The 12,430-nt window shown below is 33.7% G+C and overlaps 1 protein-coding gene and 1 pseudogene across 1 annotated transcript in view; one reads left to right on the top strand and one right to left on the bottom strand.

Moving 5' to 3' along the window:
- The window catches only part of LOC120115030 (isoleucine--tRNA ligase, chloroplastic/mitochondrial-like), a 28,835-nt gene extending 24,000 nt beyond the window's left edge, over positions 1–4,835 (top strand). Inside the window, exons 16-22 of the mRNA XM_039135806.1 lie at positions 587–714; positions 806–970; positions 1,776–1,901; positions 2,327–2,400; positions 2,882–3,131; positions 3,609–3,788; positions 4,569–4,835. Of these exons, the coding sequence (XP_038991737.1) occupies positions 587–714; positions 806–970; positions 1,776–1,901; positions 2,327–2,400; positions 2,882–3,131; positions 3,609–3,788; positions 4,569–4,811 (1,166 nt within the window). The 3' untranslated portion in view covers positions 4,812–4,835. The remainder of the gene's footprint in view (positions 1–586; positions 715–805; positions 971–1,775; positions 1,902–2,326; positions 2,401–2,881; positions 3,132–3,608; positions 3,789–4,568) is intronic.
- A 3,353-nt stretch (positions 4,836–8,188) lies between these two features.
- LOC120113432 lies at positions 8,189–10,992 on the bottom strand (annotated as a pseudogene).
- Between the last annotated feature and the right edge of the window lie 1,438 nt (positions 10,993–12,430).

The raw sequence follows: 12,430 nt of genomic DNA, 5'->3' as shown, positions 1-12,430 counted from the left end.
TTATTAATTAATTCATTATTACCAAGTGTTGTTAGATGGCAAGGAAGAATTTATAGGTTGAAGAGTAAGAGTACACCAGAAACCAAAATATAAACTCGAAATGCCAAATAAACTTTGATGGCTTATCACCTCTAGACAAACAAAACACTAACATTTAATTACCCAAATAGTCTATGTTATTCTCAATATATAAAAATAGTGAGTAAGCCCAATCGTATAACAATGTCGTTAATTAAATTTAAACAGTTCATAAAGCTGCTTCCTATTCTGCACGACTGTAAGTGCATCTGGTATCTATAAAAAATAATCCATATGAATTATGCGCTGTGCTAGTGCTTGCTATCACAGCTCTGACTTTGTATTATACTAGCTTGCTGAATAGGATTTATTATTGCAATCTAGTAGCTTCCTGCTTGTCCCTTGTTGCAATGTTGTTCATTCAATTTCACCTACGTTTTGGCTCCTAGCCATCTAATATTCTAAGTATGTTTATGTTCCTTCTAATGTATCACAATTTCATGAAGACGTTCTTTACATATGGATCTGTAAAACCCAAAATGATTATTCTTTCTAATCTACCATCCAGGAAAGGCTCCATATTCCAGTGTTGTCACACATGGATTTGTATTGGATGAGAAAGGCTTAAAGATGAGCAAATCTTTGGGGAATGTTGTAGATCCTCGTACCATTATTGAGGGAGGGAAGAACCAGAAGGTTAGTTTTTGGCAATATACACCTCACCCTTGAATTCTTTCTTCTTTCCTGTTTCTTTCAGCTTCGCATGATAATTATCTCATGGTGGTAGGAAGTACCTGGCTACGGAGCTGATGTCATGAGACTATGGGTTTCTAGTGTAGATTATACTGGTGATGTGTTGATTGGCCCCCAGATCCTCCGCCAAATGTCTGACGTTTATCGGAAGCTGAGAGGAACATTGAGATATCTCTTGGGGAATCTGCATGACTGGAAAGTATGTTCTAGTTCCTTTTAAAATCCATCCTTTCAAAATCTTTCTGGCATAATTTATTATCCTGTTTTTGGAAAGTATGCTTGAATTAGCATTTTTGAAAATTCTGAAGGCATTTTAAAATTCATTATGACATCTAAAATTGCATTGTGTTTTTTACCAGTTAAAATTGCATTGTTTAGATAAAATTCTCTTCTTACAGAAATCTTAAGTATTGGAAATTGATGAGATAAAAAATATATAATAGAAAAGTAATTATGGTATAGATAGAGAAGGAACAATATGCAATATGGGTATAGAATTTGTAAACTAATATTACTAAAAATATGTAAACACTAAAAAATGATATTTAAAACGGGTTTTAGTTGTTAAGAGTTAAATAAAATAAAAGCTGTATAAAAATGAAACCTAACAGATATATTCATTTATTATTTTTTTAAAAAGCAAAGGAATTAACAAATTTAAAGATGTGGAATTTGAAACTAGTATTTGAGTCTGCCAAATTCCTTATTCGAATTCAAAGAGTTTTGACAATTTACATATTTATTTTGTCAAACAAGTTAAGAATATATAATATTTTGAATTTTGAATCTCTCTACGAATAAAATACTTCATCGAAAGTCACCATTATGTTAAATTGCTCTATAAGCTTTTTGATTCTTCACTACCTGACCTCCACCCCGTACGCAAAAATAATAACTAAAAGTATGAAACATACTCAGAAGGAAGAGTTTGAGAAGCTTATATTGCATTTTTCGGTTTAGTTGATATAATTTGTTATTTACAGTTTGACCTACTTACATGGCAGGTTGAAAATGCTGTCTCTTACCATGAACTGCCCATGATTGATCAGCATGCACTATTTCAGCTTGAAAATGTTGTAAAGAATATAAGGGAGGGTTACGAAAATTATCAGTTTTTCAAAATATTCCAGGTATATAATGTACCTTTTTAAATTGTTTATCGAATTCATGATGTCGTGTATGCTTAGCTTCAATCTCATTAGCATTTTGAAATTTTTGTTATTCTCAAAAGCGCAACAACCAGTGTAAAGTTGTTGGTCACAGAAAATGCTTTCTATACACTTTCCTCTCTTCCCTCTTAATTAGTTTTTCTTATTAATAATAATGGCACCAAAGCACAGAGATTCTTCTACGTTTTTCTTCTTAATAGAGATCCTAGTATTTGACAATGTATAGATACTGTGAGTAAAAATTCAAATTCATATTACAGTTCCAACCTTCAGCTTTTTGCGTTATAACAGTTGACTTATTTGCTATATTGTTGAACTTTTATTTAGCTAAATGCACACCACTGCTTTCTTTCTAATACCATACAATTCTTTTTTCCCTTTTCCAGATCATACAACGGTTCGTCATTGTTGACTTATCAAATTTCTACTTTGATATTGCCAAAGATCGACTTTATGTTGGGTAATTCTTTCACTAATGTATCATATCCAGATAGCAATTCTACTTTGCTTTTTCTTCATTACACTGTTTTTGTGGACCCCATTTTATTGAATTGATGATTTTAGTGTGCTTGTCTTAAAGATATCCACTTGTTCAATTTGATGCACTGCTACGATTTCTTTTGTCTATATTGTCACGTGTTCTCACGGTGTAATATTGGTTTACGTTATTTGCCTCTTCCCTCATGTAGGGACAAGTTGTTTTTTTTTTTTTTTGCAGTTCACTTTTATTTTCTAACAAGAATGACCTTTACTCCTGGTATAAACAAATTCTGACAGAATCGGCATTGTATATACAAAGACAAGTCACTTAGGGGTGGAGTTTCAACTGCTATTAACCATCATGCTTAATTTTTCGTTGAATCTCTAGTTACAAAGGAAGGAATTGTGAAAAAGCATCTGTCTCTATTTATAATTTTTCTTAATAAGTTGACAATTTTCAGGGGTACGACAAGTTTTACGAGGAGGAGTTGTCAAACTGTTCTTGCTGCACATCTCCTTTCCCTATCCAGGGTAATTGCTCCTATCCTGCCACATTTGGCAGAGGATGTATGGCAGAATCTTCCTTTTCAGTACACAATCAAAGATGGTTCTGTTGCTGGATTTGTTTTCGAATCAAAGTGGCCATCTGTTAATGAGAAATGGTTCACATTTCCAGCGGAAGAAATTGATTTCTGGGGAAAAGTCCTTGAGGTAACCGATCTTTCGTCCTTATATCAGTGATGTCGTTCAAAGAAAGGTCTGAATCATGAAATTATTTTCATTAATAAAGTTAATTCGAATAAAACATGACTGAATGTTTAATTTTGGATTTATTTTGTGAGAAATTACATACCTTTTTTTTATATTTTTTAAGTAGGATGATATCCATTTCATAAGCTTATTATATCTCAATTTATTAATTCCATCGATAATTGTGATAAATTCTACTATCACTGTGGTTTTCCGGGATTTTGCATTTTCTTTGCTGATTTTTGACCCAATGTCTCAAAAATGAGAACATCCTTAACATTTGTAATCGATGGAGATTAATTATTATCGTTAGAGAAGATATATGTATGTGTTTGTGTATATATATATATATATATATATATAGTTACTTTTTAGATATACTAGTTGAAATTCAATTAAAGACTGGCAAAGGGCTAATGTTTGTCTTGATGATACCAGCTAAGAACTGAGGTAAACAAGGTGCTGGAGGTCGCTCGTATGGGGAAGCTGATAGGATCCAGTTTGGAAGCAAAAGTTTATTTACATGCGTCTCATGCTGGCTTGGCATCTAGATTACTCGAAATGTGTTCAGCTAACAATGATGCAGATGCCTTGCACCGCATATTCTTAGCATCTCAGGTATTTTTAATTTCTTTCACATATACTCTTGCAACTGGCTGATCGCCTACAGAGAACTAACGAGACGGAATAATTTTGTGAACAGAAAATTTTCTTTGTTTTTCTAATCTGATAGTCTGTTAGGTCTGTAGAAATAGGCAGATTACAGCAGCAGTAGAGTCTTACCGTAAATAAAATCTTTCAAGAGTCCTATTTAGGTGTTAACCTACATGGATAGAATTCTAATCTAACTTCTACTCAGTTATATTACCTTATTGTAACACGTCGTGATATTGTTTATTCGGTATATGTGTTTAGATAGAATACTAAATTATTTCGTCTGTGATTCAGCAAGCCCAAAGTTTCTATAAATTTAGGAAAACAATTGTTATTGTATTCTGTGTTTTACACGACTTGTTGGCTTTATAGGGAAGAAGCATATAGTTTTAAACAATGTTAAACTCTACACATAAGGGTAAAGATAAAAACTACGCTAGGCTTTACAAATAAAGATAGGATAATTGATTTTAACCAAGAGACTCCTAACCAAATTAGTTGAGTGTTTAATGGCTGAGTTAGGTCGGATTGCAACTTGGGGGAAATTTCTTAAAATCTTTTCTCCAAGCCCATTTAGGTCGAGCCGGGTCAAATTAAAATCCCCTTTGTCCATGTTTGGCCTGAGTCCAACTAGTAGGCTGAGCCCTGGATAAGTCTCGTTGAAAGCAAATATATCTCTTCCTGCATGCCGAGAGCAATTATATAATTCACTCATTTCCTTTTATTTGAATGGGAATATTGCAGGTAGAAGTAGTTCCATCTTTAGACCATGAATTTGTTCGAAATATTTCACATACCGGAGAGGTTGTTGTAGAGAACGACAAGGTTTGGATCGGAGTATCAAGGGCCGATGGCTCCAAGTGTGAGCGCTGTTGGAATTACTCTCCTCAAGTTGGATCTTTTACCGAACACCCTACTCTTTGTGCCCGTTGTTTTAAAGTTGTCGGCATTCAACCAACTCCGGCGATGGCAGAAGCCATTAGCTGAGATCTAAACTCATCAAATCTAGCTAAAAATTGAGTTACTTGGGAAGATGGCCATTCTTCCGTTCGAGCTTCATATTGTAGCCGCTGTCATGTCCGAGCCAAACTTATTCTTTGCAGAAGGAGGAATGTCTCAGATTGTCTGCTTACATGTGACATTCTTCTCCGAAACTTTGCCTACTGAATATAAAGCAGGTCACTGTATTGAACTTGAATAAATAAATCTAGATGAATTTTGAGTTCTTCTCTTGAATATGGTCCAATTTGAATGAATAATGATTAATAAACTTTGCAAACTGGTCCTTATGATAACATAGGTCCTGTGAAAACAAGGTTGTCTGTTGTGTTCAACAACAAAAACCAATATATATCCACTCAGGCAAGGTGTTGTATATGTACAATTAATCTTAACAATTAAGGGATTGTTGATATCTTTTGAAGTCTCGGATTCGAACATTGTGATATCAAAGGTATGAGCATTTTATTGTGAGATAATTGAAAGTCTTTGAATATATATTATTCATTGTGAGATGATTGAAAGTCTTTGAACATATATTATCTTATATTCATCCCATATTTATATATAAAAAAATCAATTGCTTTTTAGTCCTCTTAATTTTGAAAGTAGGTTGATTAGATCATAGCCTCTCTTTTTACGTACAATTGCTTTTTAAGTCCTTAATCATAAAACTAGATAAATTAAACGTTGACCTATCATTTTCAGCTTAAATACTTTTTTTAGTTCATATATCTTAAAATCAATTCACTAATTATTAAAATTTTTGAGTTATTCGATTTACTACTCGATTTGAACTTGAAATTTTTCCAAATCAAGTCGAGTTTATGACATTAGAACTCAAAGTCAATTCGAGTCAAAATAAAATAAAAAATCAATTTTTCGAGTTGAATAGAGTTTGACCTATAAGCAACACTCCAATGGCCTCTTCCTTGGTTTCCAGTCCTTGCCATCTTTGAAGATGAGAAACTCCATTATTTCTACGTGAAAGAAAATAAAAGTTCCACACAAGTGCGAAATGCAAGACCCAAAGTTTTTCCCAACCATACAATGACATGCTGCCCCATCGGCTTCATCAGCGTTTGGTTCAGTGGACAAGGGTCCCAGGTTCGAAACCTTTCATCCTTTAATTTTCTTTCAAATAAAAGGGGCATGTGTCACATACCATATTGGTAGAAAATTAACTATTGAAATCGGATAAATTTAGTTCTGTCATTATCAGATTTGAGGATTAAATTTATTTTAATTTATTAAAGTTAGGACTAAATAGATAGAATTATAAGTAATAATGACTAAAAGTGTAATTATACTAATTTTATTAACTGTACATCACTATTTTGTCAAATATTAATGGTAAGTAACGATAAGTGGCTTGATTGAATACAATTAAATAGTTAAGTGGTCTGATTGACAAAATTAAAAGATCAGTGATAAAAATAAAAGAGCTAAATAATTATGTGTCCATTCTTTGCCTTTAATTTTCTTTCAAATAAAAGGGAACATGTGTCATCCCCTGGATGGTAGAAAATTAATTATTGAAATTAAATAAATTTAATTCTATCATGACACATATCATTATCCGATTTGAGGATTAAATTTACTTTAATTTATTAAAGTTAGGACTAAATTGATAGAACTGTAAGTAATAATGTCTAAAAATATAATTATACTAATTTTATTAATATTTACGTCATTATTTTCATTAAATTAACGGTAAGTGGCTTGATTGAATACAATTAAATAGTTAAGTGGATAGATTGACAAAATTAAAAAATCGATGGTAAAAATAAAAGAGCTAAATAGTTATGTGGTCATTGGTATAATTTATCCTAAAAAGAATATGATTAAAAATAATTATTTAATCAAACATTAAATATTTTTTGGTATTATGCCTTTTTATTCTAAAGGTATACACAGAGGTGGAACTAAAAATTTATTAAGAGAGGTTAAATTTTTATTTTTTATTTTTCAAAAATATAATTTTTTTAATCGAGGACACCTAATAAAATTGTCTTTATTTATCTTTCAAAAATATAATTTGTATTAGTCATATCACTTTTTCTGTTAAATCTTAACAGTTGATAGCTTGATTAAAAATATTAAAATAATTAAATTATCTAATTGATAAAATTAAAAGATCAGTGGTCAAAATAAAATTCACACATAATTAAGTGACCATGAGTGTAATTTACCTTATGTAATACTATGTCTATAATTATATATAGAAGAATATAAATATTTGTAAGATTAATGATTGAGATGTTCACATATGTCAACAATACAATAATCACTAAAATTTTAAGGTGAAAAAGAAGGAAAAAAGTTAATTTATTTTAAGTTCTTATAAATTATTACTAAAAATTGAATATATATATATATATATATATATATAATATGTTATAAAATAATTACTTATTAAAAATTAAAAAAATATATTTTTAAAAAGATATATTATGCATAATATATAATGTAACATATAGACATATCATCAATCATCGTACAAAGTATTCTTACTGGATTAATCGAGAGTTACAAAATTTAAATTAGTCAAAACTTATAATTCTTGGATTAATTGAAACTTGCTATTCTTTCAACAATCTCTGAATACACATTCCTTGACAAATTCATAATGCAACAGCTCGAAATTCAGCTACTACGTGAAACAACGGCCGATATGTCGTAGAGAACGACAAGGTTTGGATCGGAGTATCAAAGGCCGATGACTCCAAGTGTGAGTGATGTTGGAATTACTCTTCTCAAGTTGGATCTTTTACTTGTTTCGATTCGATCGAATGTTTATTCCTACATGATATGGTGTTTTACCTACTTGATGCATACTGAGTAGAGATGCACAGAAGCCGGATTTCAATCCGATCCGGATCGGATAAAAACCGATCCGGATCGGATAAAAACCGATCCGGATCGGATAAAAACCGATCCGGTTTTTTCCCCCAACCCAAAAACCGGATTTTAAAAAAACCGAATCGGATCCTAACCGGTTTGGAGGGCCGAATGGTGTAATCGGTTTCGGTTTGCAAAAAAAACGGTTTTTTTAAAAAAACCGGATTTTTTCGGATAAAAAACTGGTTTTTTATCCGGTTTGAAAAAAAAAACCGGTTTTTAATCCGATAAAAAAACCGGTCGTTCAATTTTTTCCCAAACCGGTTATACTATCCGGTTTTTAAATATCCGATCCGGTTTAAAAAAAACCGGTTTTTCCAAAATCCGGTTTCGGATATTTTTTAGACAAAATCAGATATTCGGATTTTTTGTGCACCTCTAATATCGAGCATACCATGGTTTTATGATCCTTACAAAGAAAATGTGCACAAATACAAAACATCAAACATTGCACCACGGAAAATTTACTCGTGTTGTTTCCTTTCTTCTTGTATACACCGGAAAATGCAAGCTGCGGATTCAGTTGCCGATGTCCGGCTATAGGGTATGACCTTAATCGCCGGTGTTCGTTCTTCATGATTAGATGAAGGCATTATCGGTTTGGTAGGGAAAAGAGGAAGTGCATCCACTTTTACCCTCTCACGGTGACTACTTGTCTCGTTCGATGATGCAGGTGGCGGTTCTGTAGCACGATATGAGAGTGCTTCACTCGGTTGGCTCGACATGTTGCATGAACCCGGTTGAGCTATGGTGAAGTTGGCCTTAGACTGGACTGTAGTAACCTGACTCATATGCTCAAGTTGGCCGTAATGTGGGAAGTTGCTCGGACATTTCGGAGGGTCGGTTTGAAGAATTCCGATTTCGTGTTGCTGAGAAGCTGCAACTCTGTTAGCCATGTTAGGGAACTCCAAACTGCCTACGGCTAAATTAAGTGGATCAGAGCTTCCATAAACTGGTGTAAATAAACCTGCAGTTAGGGGACTAGGGCCTGTGAAGGGCTTGTAAACAAGTCCTTCCAAAGGAGACATTATGGGAACCAACCACAGACTCCTGAGTGGCGAGACACACCAAGGAGATGGTCCGGAATCGGAAGCCCTCGGTGTTGACGAAGCTTTTCCCGAATAAGGCCCGTATTTAGGCCACTTTATAAAAAGTCCTTTGCTGGTATCATCATTAGCAGAAGAACAAGGCAGCTCATCAAATGCATTCTCGTCTGCATATTCGACTCTAATATCGGGTTTTCGGGAATTACATTTTACTTTAAAACATCTAAAGATGGTTTGTCCATATAAAAGGTATCTCCGAACAACATATGTGGTGAACTAGCAATCAACCTCTGAACCTGTTCCAAAACCAATGCAATTCAAATTGCCTTTCTTCTGGTTCGATCCAAGAAACAAGAGAATCGGTCAAGGTAATTCAATTTTCGTGTAGCACCGATCAGCAAGAAACCTAGAAATGAGATTACATACATAGTTTGCTGCAATGCCTAGCAAGTCAATACAACAGTTACATGTTTACCATTATTAGTCTATGCAACTCGAAGACTTGCCCGGAAAATACACTTTGTTGTCTGAAAAATACAAAATAACGTTTGTATCTCATAAGAAGGAAGTTAATGACTAATGTTAATGCATTTGGGAAGAGTTTGAATGTTGTTTATATGATGAGATATTGGTATAAAAATGCAGGAGTGCAAAACAGATTTCATTACACCTTTCAATGTACATTGGTTGTAAGATATGCACATAGCAACAACAGAAAAGGATACTTACTTGGCTATAGCTCTTCTTACTACCCAGAAATGCTTTTCGCCGATTATCCCCACAACATCATCGGGGCATATATCGAAAGCAGATGTGTAATCCGCCACGGATACATCAGGGACGTTGTTATGTCTGTTAATACCCTCAAGCTGTATACTTGCACGTGTCTTTTCCTCGTGCGTCATACTTCCATTATCGAGTCCATGTGATTGTCTTGAGCATAGCTCAATTTTCAACATGGAAGCATTTTCCAGACATCTGCCGGATTCCATCAAGATATTTTCCTTCAGATGCAACCTTGCATTTGGAACATCACCATTCAACATATCAACTGTGATACTTTTATTTTCTCGATTCAACAACGAATACGGTGCTTTTACAGTTCCCGAGTTCTTGATTTTGATTGACGGGTCTGATGACGTGCCAGCCGAGTTATCATCTCTAGTTCACACAATTGAATTAGGCCCTTCCGTAAGATCTTCGCTGCTTTCACATAATCTTCCATTTTCCTTCAGCTTCTTTGAAGAGTTCAAGTTCAATTTAGAAGAACTTTCCCCACCTTCACTTTGTTTACTGCAACCGCAATTTCGATCTATTCCGGACCGAAAAGTGGTCCGAATCATAAGGACATCATGTACTAGTGACCGCAAAGAAAATTTCTTGAAGTTAGAGAAATGGACGGCTCCAATGGATCCAAACTACAATACTCGGTAGTTTTCGCAGATTTTCTATCTCGACTTCCTTTCATGTAGTTTATTTCAGTCCCAGGGGTAGAACAAGAACCAAACTTCTCATCAGGCAAAACTGAAGATTCGTGGGAGTTTACTAGTGACAAAAACATGTTCCTTTCCACCATCCTACAAATATGAGCAATGCAAAAGACTAATGCTTAATGAAACATTTGATTAAATCTAGATCTGTTACTCGCACTCGCTGTGAATGTGGGATACAAATGTGTCCGACATGGTTAACTATGTTGCTCCAACTCTACATATTTCTTGAAGTACTTGTATCCGTGGCTGACACATACTCAGATCTGTACATAAAGACATGGCCGTCCAAAGACCTTAAAATACATTGAAAAACTCGAAATAAAGTTAAACATATCCATATCCGACAAATACCCTTGTCGAACCGTAACACCTAAGACTAAATAACGTAGATGATTAAACAGAGACATGCAAACAAAAATCAGAAACAAACAAGGTAAACTTGAAGGAGACAACTGCATCATATGACTTCAGGAAATCCTTAAAAACGGCTAACAAACTTGCATAGCTTGAAGACGTTGAAGGAACCAAGATGTTGGTGTTGTTTGGTGAAAGAGGCAACATGGGTTGTGATCCTGAATTGAACCTTCGGGAAGGGATAATGAGCTGTTCATAGAGAGCCATTTTATTTCTTGGAGGTGCCTTTGGCCCTCCTTTCTCAGTATCATTCACATGAAGCCTAGGAAACATAGGGTTCATCACGCTTGCCTCATATTTTCCTCCTTTCATCATCATTTGAAGTAATTTTTTCACAACAAAATCCAACTCAAAAAATCATTCCCTTTTGAAACATGTTGATTTGTAGATATCAAAAACTTTGATCCCAAGATGGCTTATAGAAAAACTTCTCACCCAAATTAACCTATTTGCAAACAAACAAACAAAATTATCCAGCAGCTGTGACAAATTAAACTGCTAATGCACGAATCAAACGACCTCAGTGATTAAAAGGATGATTGTTATCCCTAAAGGTATGGGTTCGAGCATGAAGCCTGCATGAGTAAACTGAGCGATCATTGTTAAGCAGTTGAAAGTCTTTTGAACATATACTCCGTTATAATCTTCTCGTATTAATAAAAAATTGAAATGCTAATGATAAATACACAAATTAGACCACTATCTCAGCTCTTAACAACCCTAAATTTAAAAGCAAAAATTAAGCTTATATTTAAAACAAATTAGACCCCATTTCTCCTGACCTATTTTGCCCATGACCAACAACAGCAAAGATCATACCATATCATAAACGACTCACTCTTTTGATCTATCTCGTTACTGACATTCGTGGCTTCATTGGGTATAAACAAGGAAAAAAGGAAAAGAAATTACTTTAATTTGAAGAACCAAAGTAACTGAGTGTGAGCAAGATCATGCCTTTTTAATCCATCATGTGGCTGGCATTCATGGCTTCACTGGGTATAAACCATCAAAGGAACTTGCAGGGAAAACACAGATGATTTACAAATATTTGAAGAACCGAAGTGACCAAGTCCCATTTCTTTATTCAAAATTTTGAGCCAATCTTTTAACTAAAAATCTGTTGAAAAATAATAATAATTCAATCTTCTTGTTTAGAGCAAAAATGTTTTAGTTTGTTGCCCATAAATTATGCAAGAAAAAAATGGTTGTCATGTGGTTGATACTGTTGGGTTAAAACGTGATGATCGCATATAGGGATGGATATGGAATCCGAACTTGACGGGTTTCGATCCGATCTGACCCGATCGGATTATTTTAAAAAAAATTGGGTTCGGGTTTAGGGTAAAAATATCTGACCCGACCCGACCTGATTTTTTTAAAAATAATTTTACCTTATATATTTAGAAATAATTACAATAATACCCCTCTATATTTTTTTTTTCAATTAAGTAACTGTTTTTATTAAATAAAAATAATATTTTTATTATTTTGAATTGAATTTTTAAATTATATATAAGACTCACCCATTCCCATCCCTAATTACATAGATATTAAACTCAAATCTCGCCTGGGGAAATAAAGATTTTCTCTTTAGCTTGGTTGTGCGTGTAAATAGATATTTTAATCACACGTGATTAATTCACGGTTCTTTTTACTGTACAAGAATAAATAGTTTTACTGTATAAATGGTTTTTTATTATAGAATATTGTTTTATTCAACCCCTATTATTAAAAGTTATAAAATAATATT

The sequence above is a fragment of the Hibiscus syriacus genome, unplaced genomic scaffold, assembly GCF_006381635.1.
Source record: "Hibiscus syriacus cultivar Baekdansim isolate YM2019G1 unplaced genomic scaffold, ASM638163v2 tig00000778_pilon, whole genome shotgun sequence".
NCBI lineage: Eukaryota > Viridiplantae > Streptophyta > Magnoliopsida > Malvales > Malvaceae > Hibiscus > Hibiscus syriacus.
Note: the sequence above shows the minus strand (reverse complement) of the source record. Positions and strands in the feature narration are given on the sequence as shown.